Source organism: Bos indicus x Bos taurus, chromosome 6 (genome assembly GCF_003369695.1).
Source record: "Bos indicus x Bos taurus breed Angus x Brahman F1 hybrid chromosome 6, Bos_hybrid_MaternalHap_v2.0, whole genome shotgun sequence".
Classification (NCBI taxonomy): domain Eukaryota; kingdom Metazoa; phylum Chordata; class Mammalia; order Artiodactyla; family Bovidae; genus Bos; species Bos indicus x Bos taurus.
Window position 1 is genome coordinate 24,985,448 of NC_040081.1, and position 25,511 is coordinate 25,010,958.

Genomic DNA, 25,511 nt, shown 5'->3' on the forward strand with positions numbered 1-25,511 from the left:
TTCCTAAAAAATAGATGACTCAATTGGTCACTCAACAAAATACCGTTAAAATTGTTTCCAGAATAGTTTTATTTCTTAAAGGAAGTTGCCAATCTGCATACATTTGGGGATTATTAATATAGTTCAATAAAAGCAGCTGCCAAAGTGGTACTGGTGAAATTAAGATATCACTGTGACAGTGAGAACCTTCTCTGATTGTTTCCTTAAATTAAAAGTAGCATATTGAAAGTACAGGAAAAGTTTCTTTACTCAAAAACACTAGCTTTTACCACATATTCCCCCCACAAAGGTAAAAAATTTTTTTTCACATTCAGAATTAAACTCATTTAATTTAAAATTTTTTGTGTTTTTAAGATGTTTAAAATGTTTGGCAGTGAAATATTTGCATGTCTGTGATCTGTTAGATGATTTCAGTATTAATTCTTCATTAATGCTAAGAACATGCTTCTTTCTCCCATTTCTGTATTGAAGTTGTGTTATTAATAGCATTATTGGTCTTAGAATAACAGTGAGTGGATCTACCAATATTTTTACAGCTTGTGTTGTGTTTTGAAGAGATGAGCAACATAAATGTCATCCCACACAGACACTCAGAGAAGTTTTACAAAGGTGATGCTACTTTGATGTGGTACATTTCAGAATCTAATGCTCTAATTTGCAAAACTAGAAACAATATTGATCAACATGCTGGGTGATGACTCATCTGTAGAGGAAAGGTGCACATTATTCAATACACAGGTTATTTGCAAATCAGAATGCCAGTTTATTAATTCCAAAGAGGATCATACTAGGGTGGTGGTTGATGAACCCATTTTTCATTGAGTAGAAACTACATAGAAAACGCAGATTGTTGGAACTTCCCTGGTGATCCAGTGGTTACGACTCTGTGCTTCCATTTCGAGGGGCATAGGTTCAATCCCTGGATGGGGAATCCTGCATGCCACATGGTGCAGCTATAAAGAAATAAAAGAAAACCCAGACTGTAAGCCACAGAAGATTGGTGAACAAAGGTAGTTAATTAGACAATATTACTGCTAGTGTGTCATCACAGAGAAGTGGCAAGTTTCCTTCATTCAAGTGGCAAGATCCTTCATAGGATCTTTTCATGACCTTCTGAATCATCTTATTTTCTCCTTAATCAATTGATCTTAACTTCTGTGTCTGGGATACCAAGCTATTTAGTCTAAATAAAGACTATAGTTTTTTGTTTGTATAAGAAGTAAGTATAGATTTATTGCTCTGTGATTGCTAAAATACTTTTTACAGAAGATGGAAACCTTTTTTTTTTTTAATTTCCTTCAAGAATAGAAAAAGAGACAGTTAGTTAAGGAATGAGATTAGGTAGAAGATATATTTTCATTGTGTTTTGTAAAACTGTAAAAATAAAAGCTTACCAGCAAAGAGGGTAGATTAAATAAACTAAGGTCATATAGCTCTTTGTCGTTTAATTAGGTTTTTGAACTTCTCAAGGCAGGGAATATTTTATTTACATCTAGACAATAACTTGCATAATATGTATAAACATACCTTTAAAAATATTTGAAATATATCCCTTTCCTTCTCTCTGATGTGGATATTTTCAAAATATGCCCTGTCTGCATTTATCTTCAAAGACTCCAAGTATTTCGTAGACTGTTTGAATAATACATGTGCCTGGTGACATATGCATGAATCTGATTACAAAGGGCATTGATTAACTGTATGTTTGTTTGTTTGTTAAATAATAATGGATCAGATGCTACTGCCTATGTCAGGTTTTGTAGTTCAGTATTCTTTTTTTTCTTTCTTTTTGACTGTGCTAGGTCTTCATTGATACATGGGCTTTTCTCTAGTTGTGGCAAGCAGAAGCTACTCCCTAGTAATGTTGCATAGGCTTCTCATTGCAATGGCTTCTCCTGTTGCAGAGCCAGGCTCTAGGGCACATGAGCTTCAGTAGTTGTGGTTTCCGGGCTCTCGAGCACAGGCTCAGTAGTTGTGGCTCACGAGCTTAGTTGATCCGAGGCATGTGGTGGGATCTTCCTGGACCAGGGATTGAACCTGTGTCATCTGCATTGGCAGGTGGATTCTTTACCACTGAGCCACAAGAGAAGCCCCTCAGTATTCTTAACATCTAGACTGATTTTCTAAGAATAGAGAAGTCAGTCTACCTTGTGGGCTAAAGTTCTAGAGAAATACAAGAAGAAAATATGAGATATCCTCTTATTAAATGAATTTGTAATTTATGAAGAGGAGACAAATCTCACACAGAACATTTGGAATAATAGTAATATCTAGCATTCAACAAGCATTTTATAGTTTTTCATTCCCATTTTTAAAACTTTAATGCTATTAAAAATCTTCTGAAGTAAACAGGAACCAGTGTCATCCCTTTGCAAGTAAGAAAATGTGAATCTCAAAGAGATTAACTGATTTACCCAGGATCTCCCAGAAGACTGACTGTAATTAAAATTCAAAACATAGAATAAAGATATCCAAAGAAAAGCCAGATAGGTACAGTAGAGTTATAATCAGAGTAATTGGAGAAGCTTCCATATTATATGTGGGAATTATGTATTCTCAAGATGAGTGTGATTTCTTTGGTTAGAGAAGATGGCAAAAACTTGGGTATGAGAATGAGGGAAGTGATTTAAAAGTCAGTGAGGACTTCCACTTTCAGGAAGACTTTTCCCTGTTATTCACACTAAAGTACAACTGAAAATTAGTTATAAAACAAAACAAATATAAGTTACTCAACATAGTGTTGGAAATTCTAATCAGTGCATTTAGGTGAGAGAAAGAAATGAAAGGCCCATAAACTGTCCCTATTTGTGAATAACATGATCATGTATAAGATACCTAAGGAATGTACCAAAAAGAAAATCCTAGAACCAATAAATGAATCCTGCAAGATTTCAGGGTGTAAGATAAACATAAAAAGATCGATTACTATTTAGTATATATCTGCATACTAATGTATACTATTTAGTATATTTCTTCATACTAACATGTAGACACTGAAATTTAAAAATGCATTACTATTTATAATCACACACACACAAGAAATATTTAGGTGTAAATTTAACAAAACTTGTTTAAGATTTGTATGCTGAAAACTATATAATATTAATGAAAGAAATCAGAGAGGATCTAAATAAATGGAATGATATATCATGTTCATAGATTCAAAGACACAGTAGTAAAGATGTCAAGACTTCCCAAGTTGATACACACATTTAATACACTTCCTGTCAAAATCTTAACAGACTTCTTTGTAGATGAAAGGAAGTTTATTCTGAAAGTCATATGGAAATACAAAGAACCTGAATAAATGATTCATTAAACGAGTAGGAGAAATAAGTGTACCTGATTTTAGGACTTACATTATAACTATGGTTAGCAAAATAGTATAGAATTGGCAGAAGAAGAGACACATAGATCAGTGGAACAGGATGGGAACCCATAGAGATATGACAGAAGTGCAAAATCAATTCAGTGGAGAAAAGATAGCCTTTCCAACAGAATAGTTTTGGAGCAACTGGACATTCATAGGCAAAACAAACAGCAAAATTTAACCTTGAAATAAGTCTCATGCTTTATATAAGAATGAGTTCAACATGAATCTTATAAAGTGTAAAACAGCACTTCAACTTTTAGCAAAAAATCATGGGAACAAATTTTTAGGATCTTAGGCTATGTAATGACTTCTTAAAACTTAACACTAGACAGTTTATAACACAAAAAGTAGATAAGTTGGACTTGATCAAAAAAATTTGTTTGCTTTGCAAAGATGCTATGAAGTAGAAGAAAAGACAAGCAACAAGGAAGGAGAAAATATTTGCCAAGCACATACCTATCTGACAAAGGACTAGTGTCCATAATATATAAAGAACTCCCCCAAACTCCCAATTAAAATAGACAACCCTATTAGAAAATGGATATGAGACATGAAGAGACATCCTATTAAAGATTATATACACATGGCAAGTATGCATGTGAAAAAGTTTTTAGCATCATTCATTAGCCATTAGAGATATTGCAAAGTAAGACCAAAATGAGATTCTACTGCATACCTATCAGAATGGTTAAAATAAAAAAAAGTAGGAACACCAAATACTGGTACAGATGCAGAGTAACTGGATCACTTACACATTGCTGATAGGTTATGAGATGACATAGTCACTCTGTAAAACAATTTAGCAGTTTCTCCCAAAACTAAGTATTTAACTAATAGACAACCCAGCAATTGCATTTCTAGGAATTTATCCTAGAAATAAAAATATATATTTTCACACAAACTTATTCATGAATGTACATAGCAGTTTTATTTGTAATAACCAAAACCTAGAAACAACGCAGATGTTGTTCATTGGGTGATTAGTGAAACAGTGATACATCCATCCCATGGAGAACTAATCAGCAATAAAAGGAATGAATGACTTACATAACAGCTTGGATCGATCTCCAAAGAACTATACTGATTGAAAAAGGTCAATCTAGGAGATTTCATTCCATTTATATACTGTTATTCCATTGATTTAACATTCTTGTAATGTCAAAATTATAGAAATAGAGAAGACAAGTCAGTAGTTGTAGGCAGTTAAAAGGGAAAGGAGGAGAAGGAAGTAGATGTGGGTATAAAAGGGCAGCCTCAGATGGTGCTGGAAATGTTTTATATCCTGATTGTTATCAATGTCAGTATGCTTGATATAATAATTTTATAAGGTATTACCATGGGGGAAATTGGGTAATGGGTAGAAGAGTCTATCTATATTACTCTTTACAACTTCATATGAATCTAAAGTTAACCTCGAAATAAACAGTGTAATTAAAGGAAAATGAATAAAGTGGACTGTATCTTTTTGTGAAGTAAACAACACTGGGATGGAAATGTATTTTGTGAGCTTTGAATACCAAAATGAATTTTGGTTTTAATTTTTAAGATAATAAAGAACTGAAAAAAAATCTTGATTATAGGTATAGCACAAGGTAAATAAATAGTAAATTAGTCACAGTAGATAGACTAAATTGTCTTACATATACAATTATGAATTATGACAATTTTTCACAAATGTCATCTAAAATATCATAGCATTTGGAAATTATTTTTATAGCAAAGCCTTAGAAGTAGAATTGAGTTGCCAATATATTAATAGTTTAAAAAGTAATAGTATTATGAACCTGAAATAGGTTCAGTGTATAGAGGTTAAGAATCCTAAAACTGTTATTAATACTGGAAGTACAACTTTGGCAGATATTGATAAGTATGCTTCTTTTTTGGGTATGTACCTTGGTGATGTTTGTAAGTACATTACTTGGATCTCTGATTATGCTTTCCCATTAGAGCAACATTATAAATGATTGCTATATTTCTGAGTCATAGATCTATTTGGAAATCTAAAGAAAGTTCTGGGCCATCTCCTCAAGATAAATGGACTATTCATCTAAATTTTCATTCCATAGTGTTCACAGATGACTGGAAAGCTATCTCTGAATCAGAAAAAAGTTCCAGAGTATCTGCATATAATTAATTTCAATGTGATATGTAGTCATCCAGAAACAACTATCTAATGAGCATCTATTTGCTTGTTCAGTACCTATGACAACCACCACATGGGATCCAGAAAGTATTTTTAAAATAATCCCATATGCAAGAGGCTTATGATCTAGTTTGAGAAGCAAGTTGTATTTGTGAAATGATTAGTTATTAGAAGTTTCAGAATAAGAATAGGGTAATTCCTGCTGTTAGATTAAAGCAGTACAGTTTTTGTAAATTGAGAAGACATTTTGGTAATTAATGTCCTCTTTTGGACATGGAAATGTGAGATAGGAAATCGAACTTTTTATGAATATCACAAAAGTAGCAAAGTAAGATAGGAAAACTAGAGACTATGTGGATTCATTTTTTTTAAAAATTCAGACTTTATGCTAGACCATGGAGATATTGCAATGAAACACACAGTTCCTACCTTCATGGAGTTGACAGTTTAAGAGAAATAAATTGTTCAGGATTAGAATGAAGAATACCTCACTCTGGGCTGGCGTGTGCAAAAAAAAGTTTTATGGTGTAGGTTGCAGAGAGTTCACTTACTATGCTAAAATAAATTTGATCTTGAACAAGTCTCCTAACCTTTTTGAAACTCGGGGACTTCATCTGTAAAGTGGGGATACTAATGGATAATATAATAAGATATTTGGGTTCAGAGCCTGGCAGTTGGTAGCTATTGCTGTTACTAGTGAGTGACTAGATTAGGATACTCAAAAAGGAAATCATAGCAGGCTATTAGGGGATAGAGCACAATAGTAAGAAAGCAAGATGGGCATTCCTTTATCTTCAACGCAGTAGGGAGACTGTACAGTATAAAAAATTGTATTGGGAGATAATACATATAATTATAAGCAATGTATATAATACCTTTAAAAGAAATTGTTACTGTTGTATTTTTTTTTCTGATTAGCCTCAAGTCTTTTTTATTGTTTGACAAGTAGCTTTTATATGGTACAGTCTTTTTTAATGTGAAAACTTTGCTTATCAATTTCTCATTACTTTTTCAGAGATTGGAAATGCTTATGCTGTTTTAAGCAATCCAGAAAAACGAAAGCAGTATGACCTCACAGGCAATGAAGAACAAGCATGTAATCAGCAGAACAATGGTAGATTTAATTTCCATCGAGGTTGTGAAGCTGATATAACTCCAGAAGATTTGTTTAATATATTCTTTGGTGGCGGATTTCCTTCAGGTATTTTAGTGTTAATTATAAATATTATATTTTATGAAGCTAGAGATCCTTACCACCAATTAGGCTATTTAGAGACTTATGTACCTCCCTCTGAGATTTCTTACAGTATTATGGTCCTGTGATAGTTCTTCATAAAAATATGATAAAAATGTAGACTTATTAGCTTTATTGTAAGTCTGTATTTTTCCCAGAATATATTTTAATTTTAAAAAGATGTTCTATATTTTACATAAAGCTGAAAAAAGGATCTATAAGTAGGAAATCGAGTGGCAATGTCTTAGTTAAATGCTGTTACAACTATAGGAAGTAATCTGTCTATTGGAGGACTATTTGGCATGGGTTCTTTGAAGATCTTCATAGATATTTAATTAATAACATTATAGATATATTATGAATACATGTGGAGATATTTTCCATTGAAATATTAAAATGTCTGAATCATTGGTTCTATATAAAGTGGGTTTTAACACCTTACATTACATTAAGATAGAAATAATTACTTGAACTAGGCTATCAAAGTAAAGTGCTATAGAAGTACTACTAAATAGACTTTTTAGTACAGCATATGTAGTATTGAGTTTTACTTACATTTACTGTGAGTTGCTTGTGTGGAAATTAATTTTTTTTAAGAGTAGCTTCTCTAAGGTGTTTAAAATTGTAGCTCTAGTTTTGTTTACCACAGTTTAAAAAGGTGCTGAGTTAAACATCCCATTCAAAATTAGGAGAGTCTTTATGAATGTAGCAGTATAATTTGGCCTGGTAGCACTGTCTGAATATTATTGAGAAACACTGTGGTCATTGATAAGGTATTTTGTAAAACATCCTTGAAAGAAAGAGGATATATAAAACAAATTAATGACTGAAAATATAACCTTGACATATTAGGATATGTAATTCCCTCTCATAGAAAAATTATTCAGACTAATAATTTTGACTAAAAATATGCTAGGAACAATTAGAAATCTTTCAGGAAATAGTGACTTTCTGATCGTTGATTTGTAGTTTTTTTGCTTGTCTTAACATAGTTTACTTTATCAGTGATAGCCCTTGCTCATTGGTCACCTTTTTTTGAAAACAGCTTGAATGTCATCAACAAGAAAATGTTGGAAAGTTGTGGTCCACCTGTACGATAGTTTATTATACAGCTGTTTTTTTTAATGAATGAAAGTAGTATCATTTGATTTCTAGAGATACTTATGATTCATTGATAAATGCAGAAGGCAGAGTTTCAGATTAATGATCCCAGATTTGTAAAATCAACCAACCACAACAAAAGTCCTGTTTGTATGCAGTATTAGAGAGGAATTCTTACTAAAGTTTTCATCAAGAAAGAGTTTCTCCTTTACTTTAAGGGAAACAAAGAAGAATCATTCTGGGTTTTGTCCACTTTTCATTTACAGGAGGGCAGTAAGAGTTCATTACTCAAATGTGCATTATTTTAGTAATTAAAAAAATTAAAATATAAAGGAAAATATAATATAACTTTCTCCCTAATTTAACCTTGCTTTTAATTTTCTAGGTAGTGTACATTCATTTTCAAATGGACGAGCTGGTTATAGCAATCAACATCAGCATCGACATAGTGGACATGAAAGAGAAGAAGAAAGAGGAGATGTATGTTTATGATATGATCAGAAATCAGAAAATGGCAAATTTCAGCTCAGGAAAAGGATAGAGTTGTCTGAAAACAGATCACGTTGTTTTAAAAGGAAGTAATGAGTTTTCTTTTGCCAGAGGTGTTCAGCATAGACTAGAGAATCCCCTAGGGATGATGGGGGACCAGGAGAAGAAGTCAGGGTGGCAGGTGGTTGGGCAATATGGCACCTTCACATTTGATATTCTATGATTCTAATGAAGATAAATCTCAAATGTTCATGTTCCTAAGGTAAATTCTTATTGTTGGGTCTAAAGAGTTTAGAATTAATACTGAAAAACTTAAATTAGAAGTAACTTTCCTTGTTCTAATACAGTTATACTTAATTGCATATAGCAGTTAAATTACACGAAAGAGAAAAGTAAATGGAAAGCGCTCTAGACTAGAAATTAAAAGGTCTGGGCCCCAGTTCTGCCATTTTCATCAGTGTCCACGTTCCACCCTCAAATCCAAGGTAAAAATAGTTTTGCAACCTGCTGCATATTGATAGAGTATCTATGGAAAAGAAAAAAAAAAGAGGGAGACAGAGAACTTCCTCATCTATATAATGAGATCAGGGTATATCAGTTCAGTTCAGTTCAGTCCCTCAGTCGTGTCCAACTCTTTGTGACCGCATGGATTGCAGCACACCAGGCTTCCCTGTCCATCACCAGCTCCCAGGGCTTAGTCAAACTCATGTCCGTCGAGTCAGTGATGCCATCCAACTATCTCATCCTCTGTTCCCTTCTCCTCCCGCCTTCAGTCTTTCCCAGCATCAGGGTCTTTTCCAAGGAGCTGGTTCTTCACATCAGGTGGCCAAAGTATTGGAGTTTCAGCTTCAGCATCAGTCCTTCCAATGAATATTCAGGGTTCATTTCCTTTAGGATTAACTGGTTGGATCTCCTTGCAGTCCAAGGGACTCTGAAGAGTCTTCTCCAATACTACAGTTCAAAAGCATCAGTTTTTTGGTGCTCAGCTTTCTTTATAGCCCAACTCTCACATCCATACATGACTACTGGAAAAAGCATAGCTTTGACAAGACAGACATCTGTTGGCAAAGTAATGTCTCTGCTTTTTAATATGCTGTCTAGGTTGGTCATAGCTTTTCTTCCAAGGAAGAAAAAACAAAATGAAAACCACGATTATGGAAAACTAACCAAACTGATCACATGGACCACAGCTTTGTCTAATTCAATGAAACTATGAGCCATGCCATGTCGGGCCCCCCAAGATGGACGGGTCACGTGGAGAGTTCTGACAAAACGTGGTCCACTGGAGAAGGGAATGGCAAACCACTTCAGTACTCTTGCCTTGAGAACCCCATGAACAGGTTATATCAGTGTTTTCCAGAACAGTGTCAGGATCTCTAGGTGAAGCACCTAAAAAGTTGTATTATTAAGAATCATCCCAGGACGTTGGTTTGATCAGGCAGATTTGGAAGCACTGAATCAGATGATCTCAAATGTCATTTCTCCTCTAAAAATGTTTGACAACTGTTGGATTATTGACAACTACAGTTATATTGCAATTTGTTATTCTTTGATGATTTTTTACAGGGAGGTTTTTCTGTGTTTATCCAGCTGATGCCCATTATCGTATTGATCCTCGTATCATTATTAAGCCAGTTGATGGTCTCTAATCCTCCTTATTCCTTATATCCCAGATCGTAAGTAGCTAAGTGAAGTTTTACCCCCCAAAATTGTTGTTTTTTACTTAGATAACTTTAAAGGGCCCTGTGCACTTTTAAACTTTTAAATGACAAATCTTCTCTTACTTCATGTGTACCATTTAAAAATCTTTAATTTTAAAGATAGTTTACCTAAGCAGTAAGTTTGTGTTGTTAGTTTACATTTCTGTTCTATTGTGGATAAGGACAGAAGTGCTATATTTGAACTTGATAGCAATTTAATATAATAGGTAATGGATTGACATCAAAGACAAAAACCTTCAGAAGACAAAAGTACTTTAAAGACAAGGTATGGGGAGGGAGGAGGGAGGAGGGTTCAGGATGGGGAACACATGTATACCTGTGGCGGATTCATTTTGATATATGGCAAAACCAATACAATATTGTAAAGTTAAAAAATAAAAAGAAAAAAAAAAAGACAAGTAGAATTGTGATTGATGCTACATACATAGATTTGTGTCATTAAAGTAGAAATGATGTTACTCTTCTGTTTATAAAATATTGATTAAATAAAAGCAAATATTACTTTTTATGTATTTTTCCACAATATATTGTACTCTATAAGCGATCGGGACAAAGCAAATTTAATGCAGTATACATTCTAAAAAACTTTAGTATAATACAATGAAGATAAAGGAAACTTTGTAGAACCATATCACCAGTTCTTTTATAGTATTAAAATGATTGGTCTACAAATAATTTATTTCTTACAAATAAGATTTTTGCTAACTAAAAATTGAGAGAACTTATAAGAACATAATGTATTAAAATATGATTACTTTTTTATCACATAAAAAAAGTAGCTTTAGGTAATTTGAAATTATATAAATACTTGATTACCAATAGTAATTTTTTAATTATTTTTAATTGTTTTTGTTAGCTTGGTTTGTAGAAGCAAATCAGAATGTACAATTTTAATTAAAAAATAATGATCAAACATTTCTTTTACAGTGGATCAGGACAAACAATTAAAATGCAGACAGAAAACTTAGGTGTCATTTATTATGTCAACAAGGACTTTAAAAATGAATATAAAGGAATGTTACTACAAAAGGTAGAAAAGAGTGTGGAAGAAGATTATGTGACTAATATTCGAAATAATTGCTGGAAAGAAAGACAACAAAGTAAGTTTACATTTTAAATGTTTAACATTTAAAAACTTATTCAGAGTCTTGGAATTGATTACTGAAGATTTCTTTACTCAAAGGATGTTCTAAAATTGCCTGGCACCTACCCGGAGCCTGGTACTTAAGTGAGACAATGTGTTTTAACGTACTTGCGGCCTTATAACAATATTTGGCACGTGGCAAAGACAATGGTATTTGTGTTATTGTTGTTCTTAGTAACTATAGGTGGAATAAGTAGATAGTATCAAATTTCATTGTATTTAAGATGTTGATGGTTGTAACATGCATCATTATTTTATGACCACTAAGAAAGAAAGTCTTGGCATAAACAATGTCATCAGTTTTAATATACATCCTGTTTCAGAATTAACTTTGAAATTCTTCATTAATTTAGCTTCAACAGGTAGCACTGTTAGTGTACAATGAGTTTTGTTGACAATTCATTTTCCTTTACTTATTTTGTATGTAGAAAAGTTCTTGTGAACACTTAATTGTTTAGCATCTTCCAGCCTCAGCTTCCTTAATTTAGTTGTTTCTATAAAAAGATTGACCATAAGAATCTGCTGAAATGTTCCTTGTGAACTGTTCATTATAGTTTTTTGTCTGTTCCAAGTCATAAAGTAGATTATATAGTATAGACTTCGGAATTAAATAGACTGAAATTGAATCCTAGCTCTGAAATTTTTAGCTGAGTGAGTAGTAACAAATATTCTAACCTCATGTATAAGATGGTTGATAATGATCAGTGGGAAGAGGAATAACTATAGTTTATATAATACCTATTTTCTCAGTCATTGTCCCAAGCACTTTATGTATATTAACTTATTTAAAATCTACAACAACACTGTGAGGTTATTATACCCAATTTGCATGTGAGGAAACTGTGCCAAAGAGAGATTAATTAATAACTTGCCAAAGTCATTAAGGTAATCTGTGATTCAAAACCTATTTGCTTTCAGAATCTAGGCAGTGTGCTCTACAGTCTTCTCATTAATACCTAACTTTATGGGTTTGTTACGAAAATTAAATCAGGGAATAGCTAAAGTGTTTCATATGCAGTAAATACTCAGAAAATGGAAGCAGTTAACATTATCTCTTATCTACTAGGGAAAATTTGATAAAACATTACCTTTATATATTTCTCAGAGAGTTCTTATCTCTAGCCTTGGTTTCTTCTTCTATATTTTGATAATTAGAGTAGAAACCTCCTTGCTGTTTGAGTCTCTGAGTCTGTGAATCAGTATGTTCTCAGTGTAGAGAAGGTTACCTTAGTGGTTTTCAACTGGGAATGATTCGCTCCCACCTCCCAGTGGACATTTGATAATGTCTGGAAACTTTATGTGACTCAACATGGGGTTGGAGTAGAAGAGATTGCTTCTAGCACCTAAATGGGTTAAGGCCAGGGATGCTGCTGAAACATTCTGCAGTGCACAGGACAGCCTCCACAACAAAAATTATCTAGCCCTATATACCAGTTTTGTTGAGGTTGAGAAACTGTGCATTAGCCAAATGTCTTAAGAGAAGTATTTGCCAAATTTTATTTATTTAATTTTATTTCACTTAATTTTTTTATCTGTAGTACCTCGCACAATTGTTGGATGAATGAGTAATGGATTTGTATGAATGAATGACAGGGCTCTGGTGTCTCAGATGGTAAAGAATCTCCCTGCAATGTGGGAGACCCTGGGTTAGGATGATCCCCTGGAGAAGGGAATGGCAACCCACTCCAGTATTCTTGCCCAGAGAATTCCATGGACAGAGAAGCCTGGTGAGTTATAGTCCACAAGGTTGCAAAGAGTCAGACACAACTGAGCAACTAATACTCACACACACATGAATGAATGAAAGGCCTACCTATTTTGTGCTAAAAGAATGATGAGTACATTACATATATCACTTTCAAATACAAGTTCTAGTCCCCAGCCAAAACGGGTGATTTTTGAGTTTTGCGTGCTTATATTCTATTAAATAATAGGGAAGTGACCGCATAAATAGAAAGGAAAGATAATTCACGTTTATGGATGAAAGTGTAATGTTATGTTTAAAGTGTTGGCTCTTGGAATCCCTTGCAAGATCCTGACCTCATCAACACAGTTACCTAGGCCAAGTTACTTAACCTCTCTAAATCTCAGTTATCTCATCATTAAAATATGGACCAGAACAGATAATATTTGTTAACACTTAGCATAATGCCTTGTACCCATATGTATTCTATATTACTGTTTGTTATAATTTTGTTTTACTCTTTCCCTAGCATGAGCCAAGTGGGTTTTTTTTTTTGCATAATTTAATCTCTTAATAGTTCAACAAGATCACTTATCAGTTGGTTTCATGGACCCTTCAGTCCATCTTCTGTCCACTATACCACATTGTCTACAGCTGTATTGTACACATTTCCATGTGTCTTTCAAAGTTACTATCAGAAGTTTTAGCTAAATCTGTTTAATGTCATTATTTATAAAACTTGCTTGTGTTCAAAAATATCAATGAAACAAGACGAAGCTCTTAAAGACAAAGAGACATGACAACTGAATACAGTATGTGATCCTAAATTGAATCCTGGGTGGGAGGAAACCGTTATAAAGGATATCATTGGGACAACTGGTAAAATTTGAGTATGGACTATGTGTTAGATAATAGAATTATGTCTAATAGTATTATGTCATTGTTAAATTTATGGATTTGAAAATTGTATTGTGGTTATGTAAGAGAATGCCCTTGTTCTTAGGAGAAACTTGCTGAAGTATTAGGAATGAAAGGTCATGATGCCTGTAACTTAACTCTCAAAAAGTTCTACAAAATAATCACCACCACAACAGTAACAGCAGCCTTTACTGTAGAATGCTAAAGCAGATTTGACAGAATGTGAAAAATTAGTCAATCAAGGTCAAGGGCTTTAGAATGTTTATTGTGGTACTCTTTAACTTGTGTATATTTGAAATTTTTAAAATAAACTTCAGCAAATTCAGCCTCTTGATGAAAGTGAAAGTGGAGAGTGAAAAAGTTGGCTTAAAGCTCAACATTCAGAAAACGAAGATCATGGCATCTGGTCCCACCACTTCATGGCAAATAGATGGGGAAACAGTGGAAACAGTGTCAGACTTTATTTTTCTGGGCTCCAAAATCACTACAGATGGTGACTGCAGTCATGAAATTAAAAGACGCTTACTCCTTGGAAGGAAAGTTATGACCAACCTAGATAGCATATTCAAAAGCAGAGACATTACTCTGCCAACAAAGGTCCGTCTAGTCAAGGCTATGGTTTTTCCTGTGGTCATGTATGGATGTGAGAGTTGGACTGTGAAGAAGGCTGAGTGCCAAAGAATTGATGCTTTTGAACGGTGGTGTTGGAGAAGACTCTTGAGAGTCTCTTGGACTGCAAGGAGATCCAACCAGTCCATTCTGAAGGAGATCAGCCCTGGATTTGGAAGGAATGATGCTTCCTTCCAAAGGATTTCCATTTCTTTGGAAGGAATGATGCTAAAGCTGAAACTGCAGTACTTTGGCCACCTCATGCGAAGAGTTGACTCATTGGAAAAGACTCTGATGCTGGGAGGGACTGGGGGCAGGAGAAGAAGGGGACGACAGAGGATGAGATGGCTGGATGGCATCACTGACTCGATGGACGTGAGTCTGGGTGAACTCCGGGAGTTGGTGATGGACAGGGAGGCCTGGCGTGCTGCGATTCATGGGGTCACAGAGTCGAACACGACTGAGTGACTGATCTGATCTGATATATAGGTTAAAGGCTTGGATAGTCTTTCGCCAGCATTTTTCTGTTTTGAAGTCACTTCTAATACTGTCAGAAGTCTAGATTGGTTAAATGGGTGTTTTATAAAATACAAGCAGTAATCTGAGGTAATGGAAAGAATATTCGGCTAGGAGGTAAAGATTTGAATTGGCATCTAGATTCTGCCTTTACTAGCTCTATGAACTTTGGTTTATCTACCTCACGTGAAAAGAATCATCTGCAGATGGATTTTTTGCACAGAGTCGGACACTACTGAAGTGACATAGCAGCAGCGGCAGCACTTGTAAATAAAAGCAGTGGAATGATTTTGATTGATTGGTTAAATCCTGATTGATCATTTCTGAAGATTTTTACAAACAGAGTATACACTTATCTTTGAGTTTATTTTGAATATCGTCCTGATTGATGTCTTCTAATTTAGTCTCTGTTTTTGGTTACATCTTATCTAAACTGCTCCCACCCTTTAGAAGTGTTAATAGTGAAATGGCTGAGACTACCAGGAAAATGACAAGGAATAGGTTCCCTGAAGAATGTTTGATTTCTAGTCTATATTTCTTTACTAATGTTACCTACATATTGAAGGAAGGCTGAAAAGTACTTATTTGCTAAATACCACTACTCTGATTGTATAGTAAGGTTTTTTTTTGTGTGTGTGTTCCTTCAATAAGTTTAGTATATATGGTTTCTAGAAATTATTGGTTTATTTGGCTGTCCCAGATCTTAGTTGTAGCACTTGGATCTCTAGCTGTGGCATGAAAGGATCAAACCTGGGCCCCTGCATTAATTCAGATAAACTCAGAACAAGATTATAAATTTTTCTACTCAGACCTCAACATAATTAATCTGGAACTTTAATAAAGGTCACAGCAAAAACAACCACTGACAGTATTGAATAGCATGTGATATCTTTGGGGAAAGAGATCCAGAGGATGCTTTAGAGCAGTTGTTTTTAAACCTTTGGGAACAGGAGTAGAGGAGGGAAAGGGTTGATAGGATACTATTCTTATTTCTTTTCCTGAGCAACTTGTATTTATTTTACGTGGTAAGATTCTACATGGCTTTTAGGTCTAATACTTGGATTTCTTTCAAAAAAGAAAACAGCTAATAAGAGACTTCCCTGGTGGTCCAGTGGCTGGGACTCTGAGCTCCTAATGCCGGGGTCCCCAGTTCAGTCCTTGGTCAGGAAATTAGATCCTACATGCAACAACTAAGAGTTCACATGCCAAAATTAAAGATTCCACATGCTACAGTGAAGGCTGGAGATTTTGTGTGCTGCAACTAAGACCTGGCCTAGCCAAATAAATTTAAAAACAAAAAACAGTTAATAGAAGTATTTTGAAGGGCTTCTATGAAGCATCATGAGTTTAAACAACTAGTTGATCTAAATTATTTACTTAGCAAAATATTTTTGTTTGTTAACAGAAACAGATATGCAGTATGCAGCAAAAGTTTACCATGATGAACGACTCCGAAGGAAGGCAGAAGCCTTAAGCATGGACAACTGTAAAGAGTTGGAGCGGCTGACCAGTATTTATAAAGGAGGATGAATGGGAATTTTATTTATACCTTTTAGAGTACTTTCTATTTTTTCTGTAAGTTTAGTTTCATCATGAGAGCTAAAGAAAAAGATTTGATATTGAAAACTAAACTGAATAGTTGATCCTGAAATCTTGGACTGTTTATGACCTACTGGCTCCTTTAAATAGTAAGAAAATGAAAACTAAAATTATTATTTTAGTTATGCTTCTGTAATTATTTTTACTTTAAAAGCTTATATGATTCCTAACTAAAAATGTCTTGAGAAAGGATTATCATACCTGTAGCAATTTCTGGTTTTTAGATCCTCCATTTTTTTCCCTTGTCATGTAAATATTTATAGAATGATCATTTTGTGTATATACAGTTTATCGCCTTTTTATTTAAATTCTTTTGGGTTTAACTCCATGAGACACTTTAGTTTAAATTGATGGAATAAATGTTTTATGACAAAATTACATTTTTCTTGTCAGATGTCAAATGTGTGGAGTTTACAATGAAACTTTATCAAAAAGAGAAGAAAAAAAACAGAAGCTGTTTAACTTGTGTAAAATCTTGTAGCATTATCAGCTTAGATAAAATTGATATTTTTAATATTGCCATTATATTCTAAAGTATATATTGAGATAAATGAACTGGTGTAAAGTATCATTTTGCTATTTATTTAGTTTATGAATTGCTAAGCCATGCATAGAAATGAAATGCTATACTGATAGATTCTAAAGAAAATATGAGGAAATGGCTATATAAATATTAACCAAAAAGGGTCTTCAGCAGTAAATTGCAGTTACATCATTTGCAATTCCAATAACTAAAAGGCCCCCACATGTTCATATGTACATCTTTGAAGGCTGCTAAAATTTATGAAGAAAAGGACCTACCTGTTTTACCCCTTGCCCCGTGGAAATCTGCAGTTTCTTCTTAGTGATCATTTAAGCAGGATCCAAAAGTAAATGGGTTCTTACTATTGTCTAAGTAATAAGAAAAATTACTACTAAAATGAAGCTTGTGCCTTTTAACCTGATTGCCAACTGTTAAACATATACGTAGATTACAGCACACTTACTTGATCAGAGCATGATCTGTTTGGCCATACGCACAGTGAACAGAAATATAGCAGCAGGTAGAATAGTGATTTATAGCAGGTTATCTTTACAAAATTTGAGCTCAGATTTATTCACCATTAAGTAATTCAGTTAATCCTATAGGAATAAGCTCCTTACAGTTACATCCAAAAATGTAAATTAGAAAAATTGAAGTTTTTGGTGCCTATATATGAGATATGAAGCTATTTGATTTCTAGTCTTCTATGTTTTAACAAGTTGTAGTATTTTAATGATTTTGCTTTCATACTCATTTAACAGAACATAAACACATCTTTGGTTTTTTTCTGTGTGTAGGAGAATGCTGGTTAGAGCGTGGTGTTCTTTTATTTAAAGTTTTTTTCCTGAGTATAATTTATATAGCATATGTTGAATAGAACTTCTGAAATGACCATTCTTTTTTAAATGTTCTCTTATCAATAGAAATGCCTTGATTGAATTAGTCGTTTAACTAAACAAGATACTGTCCTAGAAAAACTGGACAGCTTAACCAACTTTCTTTAGAAATGTAACCTTAAAAAAAAAAAAATAGCATGCCTAAAAGAAAATATAATCTAAAATGTTTTCTTCAGCCTATAGAATGAGTTTCTTAAAAAAATAAAGTAATAGCATTCTAATTAACTGAAAGTTTATATGCACCAAAAAACTTATAAAAATTTAAATGAAAAAATTCCATCCATTAATTTTCTGGTTTTAATGGGAAATTTACACTATTGTGATTCATGTTTATGTGAATTGAACTCTTGTTGACTGATTGTTTTTCCCTTAATCCTGATTTTAAAGGAACAGGTGAAGTTAATCATGTTAAGTGAAGTTATATATTACAAAGTCATACATGGCTTTTGGACAGTATTATATTTCAGTTGCATTACATCAAATTTCATAAAATGTGTTTGATAAACTGTTCAAATGACTTTGGTAAAGGACTGATCGAGTGCCTGACAATTTAAGCTACATGTAAAGTATGCAAGTAAAGAGTAAGTCCTTAATGTCACCTATGTCATGATGTAAAGGCCCGTCCAAGTAAGTGTCTTAGAATCTTGGGTTAATTCTACAAAGTAAAATGACCTAATCTGTTTGTTTGTTTCTGTAATCAAAGTATAGTTGATTTTCAGTGTCAGCTATCTTAAAACATAAGATTATCACTTTTTCTGCTCTTCTAACAAAAATCCCAATGTTTAGCCGTCGTATTTTTAGCTACCTGAGCTCTCCAATTTAATGTGATAACTTGTCCTCTTTATTCTAATCATTGCCTAAATGCTCTCAGTCTTTGATTGCTTTACTAGCTTCTCTGACTGGTATTTTAGAAGTTTGGAAGCAATTATATTAATGCTTTACATTTTTATCCCTTTTAAACACACACACAGACATCAGTGTTCTTGCAGGAATTTGGGGGAAAGTAAAATAGTACCTTTTCTCCTCTTTTGATTTTTTTGTTTCCCGATAGATGTTAGTCCTTTGTAAGTTTTGGAATTTATTGTGAGCAAATCTGAGAATTTAATTCTTGACAATGAGAAATAATAAGTGAAACTATGTTTTGGGAACAGACTGCATTTGAATGTTTAAATAAGTATTTGTTTCGTAATCATTCCATTCTTATTTATGATCTACAAAGATTTGGTAGAGAAAAGTAAATCCTTAAGGTACATGTGTGCCAGTACATTAGGCCTCTCTGCTTGTATGTCACCTCAGGTTTTATTGGTAAGAACAGGAAGATAGAATTCCAGCTCTTTATGTTAATTGCACTTTAATGCTTAAGTGTTCTTCCTGTTGTATCTTTAGTTACACTAGTATGTAAAATAGATCCTGAGAGAAATGATTAACCTCTTGACTTCCCTTTGTTGATCTGTAGAATTTTTAAATGCAGGTGTTATTTAACAGATGTGACATGTTAATATTACTTAATAATTCATTCAACAGATTTCATTTAAAAACTCCCACCTGTGTAAAGGCAGTGAAATATTCCATGATGTTGGCCTGAGGACCAATAAGCCGTCTTTTAGTTAAGTAAGAATTATGTCAAAAGACCAAAAGATTCAAAAGGAGAATTTGTGCACTTACTTAGCTTCTCCATATGAAGCTTGTGTTCAGTATTACTATACTGTTGTCTGTCTTCATACTGAGTAACCAACTGAAAGGGCATTTATAATCTTTTTTTTTAAACAAAACCTTCTGAAAATGAATAATAGATCTTAATTTTAATCTGTACTAGATAGCTGAAAGACTTTATCTCTTGGCCACATTTGACTACTGCTTAAAGTTTGTAAAATTCTCTATATAGTCTCATAATAACGTCATAGTTTCTGGGTTTTTTTTTTTTTTTTTTAATTTTTAAAGAAAAAGTGCATAGAATGAGCATCTTCAAGAACTCTTGTACATCCCTTTGATCATCTGGCAGGCAATACAGTCCTCGAATTCAGGCTTCCTTTCTGGTTTTATTACTATTAAATAGACAGTTTCATATAAATGGAAACATTTTCCCTCAAAACACTAGTTCAGAACATATTCCTTATATTAAGGATTATGTAACCACATCTTTTGTAAATTCCTTGTGTGTAACTTTCCTGTTGGTATGTAATTTCTTTTCATTTAATTTTATTATCTGCTGGTTTTGGGGCCAATAGATTTGTGAATATTCTCTGGATGTGTCCATGTATAGGTGTATATATATAGATAAATATATATATATATAAATATATTTTCCAGCTAATACCTCAAATGTGTGATTGTTTAATATATACCACACTATATTTGCACAGTGCAGGGCTTCCATTAGCAGTGGATTTTCTTATTTCTAAATTTGAAAATCAGTCCATAGAATTTCATTGGTGCGAGTTCTTTTTATTGATCTTTTCCATATTTTAACAGAGATTCCTACTATAAGGCCCATACTTCAAATATAATTGTATTTTCTATAGCAGTCTGGAAATATGTAAGGGGTAAGAAGTGTTTTTTGCAATGTTTTAGTAAGTTTTCATTAAAAATTGGGATTATTGATTGCGAAACTGTCTGGTAATGCATAACAGATGACATCTGGCATGAATGTGAATGTCTCATTCACTTCAGTACAGGAGTTGGGAGATTCTAATCTGATATTCTACTTTGCCATTTAATAGTACCACTAAAATAATAGATTTTTCAGTGACATTGGAGTGTTTTAAGCATCGATTTTAAAATGAATTGTTTTGGATTCTGGATGGATGACTGTATCAGTGAAAAGAAAGAAACTCACACATAAATGGTATTTTTGTAATTTATTTGTATTAAGAAATGCTTCTTACCTTTTTTGTTTTTTTCAGTTTTTGGATTGCTACATAAGACTTTTCTTTCCATATAAAGCTTAGATCATGTGTTTTTTTAAAAGCTGCAGGTAATTTTCAAGGTGTGATGGAATTTTAATGGAAGCCTTGTATAAGTTAAATGAAGTGAAATTGGTAAAGATCTTATTTGTCTATAGTGCATTCAAAATTATACAGTTAGATTTAAAAATGAAATGTCTGAGTTGTAAAATATTTAATGTTGTATCAGACTTACATAAAATGAAATTTTCTGTGTGAGAACTCTGTTAAAGAAAATACATTTGATTTTTAATGAATGTTCTGCTGAATGATTTATGATGAATTTTTGTCTTTCAGTCTTTGCAGTTTATCTCAATATATGAATAAAAAGGTCTGTTCTCACTGTAAAGGATTTGTTCTTATCATGTTTTATATTCTTACTATGACTTTTCTTTCATTCATTCAACCAACCAACAAACGTATGCATATTTGCTATGACCTGGGAAGTAATGTGGAAATTAATCACTGAACAAGACCAAAATCTTCATGAAGTTTACATCTAGCAAGGGAAATAAATGTCAAGTAAATAACTACTTATGATAAATGCTATAAAGAAAATTACAAGGTACAATGAAAGCATGTATCTAGAAAACTTTGGGAGGTTAGGGAAGTTTTCTCTGAGAAAGTGAGTTTAAGCTGAAACCCATAAGATAAGATAAGTCAGAGTGAGGTGAATGCTGGATAAGTATTTCAGGCAGAGTGTGCTAAGTAGATAAGGTCATAGAAACTTTACAGAAGTGAAAACAAACTTGTAAGATTATGACCTAGGGACCGAGACCAGGTTAGAGAATTAAGGGCCAAATCCCATGAGGCTATATATATATATATATATATAGATCTATCTATCTATCTATATATATCTATATCTATATATACACACACACACACATACACATACATATATATATATATAGTTCATCTAAATTTAGTTCATCTAAATTTGAGGTTATGTCAGGCAGGAAAGATGGCAGGGGTGTGTAAGATGTTGACAAGTGAGTAATTTCACTATTAGATGTAAGCCAGAGATCAAGGGAATTAGTGATTTCTGAAGTGACTGGTGTGTGACAACAATGGGTGAGAGTACAGTAGAGAAAGTTATTGTATAGATCTTAAATTGTATTTTCCATGGGCTAAATTCCAAGCCACAGGCAGAATCAAAATTTATAAGACATTTTACAACTCAGCCAGTGTAAGTTATAAAATTTTTATTTTTGTATGTTGGAGAATCAGCAAGCCTCTCCTTCCCATTTGAGTTTGCATACCAGCTAGAATTTTTACACAGACAGTGGAACCAACCTAAATTCAGATGATTGTTTATTTTTTGATAGGAAACCAAAATTTTTTTAAAAAGTGAGAATTAAAAAAATTTTTTAAAGCTGTATTCAACAGCTGAGAGAAATTTAAGCTCAAGAGAAGCAAAAACAAAGGCTCTGATATAACAAAGTCAGAGCATGTGTATATTTGTTAACTATATAATGTACTATTATGCAAAATAGCAAATTTGTATAATGAGATAAAAATTTTCTGTGCATAGGCATGCATACAATGTCTGTTTCTTTCTGAACCTCAGCAATCATCTGTTACATCCCACTTTGGAGAACTGGCATATCGTGCTGATAATCTTTTAGGTCAGTAAATATTTCCCTTAGTCCTGGACCAACAGCAGTGTTATTGATGGGTAAATGCAAACAGATCAGTCTGAGTACATAAGGAGCTCTACTGACGTGCCATAATTTAGAAACCACCATGCTTGGAAATTAAAAATCTTACTAGATTTTTCAATTGGCAGACGTTAGTGGTGGTATTTGGCATCTGAAGATCTTGGAAAGCTGTGCTCTCCCTTTTTGCCACTCAAGAGGAAGAAAAAAATCAGCAATGTTTTCCAGGTCAACTACTATGTAATAATGTTATTAAGATGGATAATTTTGTTAAAATGAAAAGTAATGCTTCCAGAAATTAGAAGTCTTGCTAGAGTTCATATTTTTATTTGACTCCAAACTTAGGGGCAAATGAAGGGGAGAAACAGTGGGGAAATGAGAAATGAGTTTTAGTCAGGGTCAAGACTAATGACTTCTCGTAATGACTTTCATTCTACAAATGTTGAATGCATACCTACAGAGTGCAAGAAACAAGCATTGTAAGAAACTGAAAAAAAAATTGAAACCATGACCCCTCCTAGACTTTATGGTCTCATTGGATAAGCAAATTAAAGCTATGACACATAATTATGCACAAATAAGTATCAGTTGTTCTTGGTAATATATAGGAACATTCAAGAGAATATGATGGATGAGAAGGTGTTATAAGGAAACAAGATTTAAATAGCTAAGGTAGAAAATAAAGGGGTTTAGAACACGTCACCCTGAAATATGCCACAGCAAATGCATGAAAGGCTCTCTGACCTCCCACCTTCACTTAAAGGCTTGTCATAAAACTTCCCATGGGAAATGTGCCCTCCTTCTACCAGGAAGAGAAGAACATTCTTATCACCAGAGATGGGACTGACACTGATATGGACCTATATAAACAAACCTACTAAAATAACCCTTATCTTCCACTAGTTTATTCCATGTTTAATAGTCACCATCATACAATTTACTGCTCTTAGCCTAAGCCCCTTGTTTTGTCTCATCCTCACAAGTTTATTGTTCTTTGTGTAAAATGGCATATAAATTTTTGGGCCTAACCAAGTTTTGGATCTTCCATTTTTCTTCTGAAGACTCTCATGTACATGTAAAAGTAGTAAATGCATTTCTATGTTTTGCTCCTGTCAATCTGTCTGTCAATTTCACTGTTAGCCCAGCCACAAAATCTAATAAGGTATAAGGAAGTTTTTCCTCTCCTACAGGAGAAATAAACATTTCAGATTCAGGAATTTCCACAACTGCCTGGGATAATAGCCATTTTGATGGAAGGGTGAGATAATCAATTTGGCTGAAAAATAGGATTCACATTAGATTGCATTTACAAGTAAAATGATTAAAGACTATCAACTATTGTCTGCAATGGTATGTAACTAAAGATTTGTTTGGTCAGCAATAATGTACACTGTTTTAGAAACGTTTAACTGGGCTTCCTTAAATGGCTACTGATACAAGTCTTGCTGAATAAGGGTTGAATGAAGAGCTGAAAAAATATAAATGTAAAAAATCATTGTTAAGTGAGAAAAGGACATGAGAAAGGAAAGAGAAAACATGATACCTGACAGAATCATGGAACCAACAAGGACATAGATCAGGAAACAGGTTTACTGGAGTTTTTAGTACCTTTGGGTTAGAACTGACAGAAGTATGTAGAAATATCCAATATCCAACCAGGAGCTGAAAATATGAACCTTGAACTCAGAGGAAAGGTGCAGATTTAGGAATCACATTCTCAGGATACTGTGGAAAGAAAAACAGCAGAAGAATTGAAGACAAGCTTTAAGAGTGAGGAGATTGGGTGAGAAACTAAAATAAGTGCGGTGTTCCAGAGGCTAAGAAATCAACGGAAAAGGAAGTGGTCTTAAATGATGTCAGTTGCTATGGAACTGTCAAGTTCTTTTATAATGACAAGGAGATCATTTTTAACAGCTAGGTGCTTTGTAACTTACCATTTCATCCTCCTAAGGGTAACTAGCAAATTAGTATCTTCCCACCATACCTTGGTCTATAGCTGGTTCCTTTTGCACTTCTATCTTCAGGGATCCCTTGGATTTCAAGGAGCTCAAATCAGTCAATCCATCAACCCTAAATTTTCACTGGAAGGGTTGACGCTGATGCTGAAGCTCCAATACTTTGGCCACCTGATGCGAAGGTGACATTAGAAAAGACTTGATGCTGGGAAAGACTGAAGGCAGAAGGAGAAGGGGACGACAGATGAGATGGTTGGATGGCATCACCGACTCGATGGACAGGAGTTTGAGCAAGTTCTGGGAATTGGTGAAGGACAGGGAAGCCTGGCGTGCTGAAGTCCATGGGGTCGCAAAGACTCGGACAGGACTAAGCAACTGAACTGAACTTGATGACCTGTGGAAAAGAAGTTCCCCTAGAACTCATTTTTCTACCACTTACTGTAGGTTTTCCTTCAATGTGCAAACAAGCAATGCACCAAAAAAAAAAAATTATAGACAGTCCTTAAAAGTACGGTCTTCTAAACAAAGAGCCAATGAAAGAAAGTTGCTCCATGTCTGCATATGTAAAAGCTTGATGTACACACAAAGGAGATCTCCAGAAAGCTCAAGGATCCTTGATTCAATCCAGACAAGTCACAGTACGAGGGTAGCTCCCACGGGAAGCGAAAGGATTATTAAATTGCGATCAGAGACCGACGGACCTGGGGCTTGCTGTTCAGTATGTAACACCACCCCCTTTAAATTTATTCATCTACAAGAAGAGGTTTTAAGATAACGGACCCTAAGAAAAAAATAATGAAATTTATGCACCCTCCCCAAACAAATACGTTTTCTTGCTTGCGTTTTCTGGGAAATCTTCAGGGTTCCGCGTTCTCAAAGCAAAGCAAGCTCTACTCAAGTGCAGAGGTCTGGGACAGCCGGAACTCCGCACGGCCGCAAAGAGGACCCGCGTTGAGTGGGCCGGGGCTTATCGCGCAAATGCGCGCTCCCTTGTCGAAGTACCGCC

General features: G+C 33.9%; 1 protein-coding gene and 1 long non-coding RNA gene across 3 annotated transcripts in view; one reads left to right on the top strand and one right to left on the bottom strand.

The window, feature by feature from the left end:
* The window catches only part of DNAJB14 (DnaJ heat shock protein family (Hsp40) member B14), a 45,572-nt gene extending 20,578 nt beyond the window's left edge, over positions 1 to 24,994 (top strand). For both annotated transcript variants that reach the window (XM_027543982.1, XM_027543983.1), the window contains 5 exons: positions 6,532 to 6,717; positions 8,237 to 8,331; positions 9,907 to 10,016; positions 10,989 to 11,161; positions 16,338 to 24,994. In XM_027543982.1, the coding sequence (XP_027399783.1) occupies positions 6,532 to 6,717; positions 8,237 to 8,331; positions 9,907 to 10,016; positions 10,989 to 11,161; positions 16,338 to 16,462 (689 nt within the window). In that variant the 3' untranslated portion in view covers positions 16,463 to 24,994. The remainder of the gene's footprint in view (positions 1 to 6,531; positions 6,718 to 8,236; positions 8,332 to 9,906; positions 10,017 to 10,988; positions 11,162 to 16,337) is intronic.
* On the bottom strand, positions 740 to 25,498 carry LOC113894095. The gene is made up of 2 exons (XR_003511468.1): positions 24,535 to 25,498; positions 740 to 953 (listed from the first exon to the last, which is right to left on the bottom strand). It is a non-coding gene; the product is annotated as an uncharacterized LOC113894095 (long non-coding RNA).
* Positions 25,499 to 25,511: the final 13 nt, after the last annotated feature.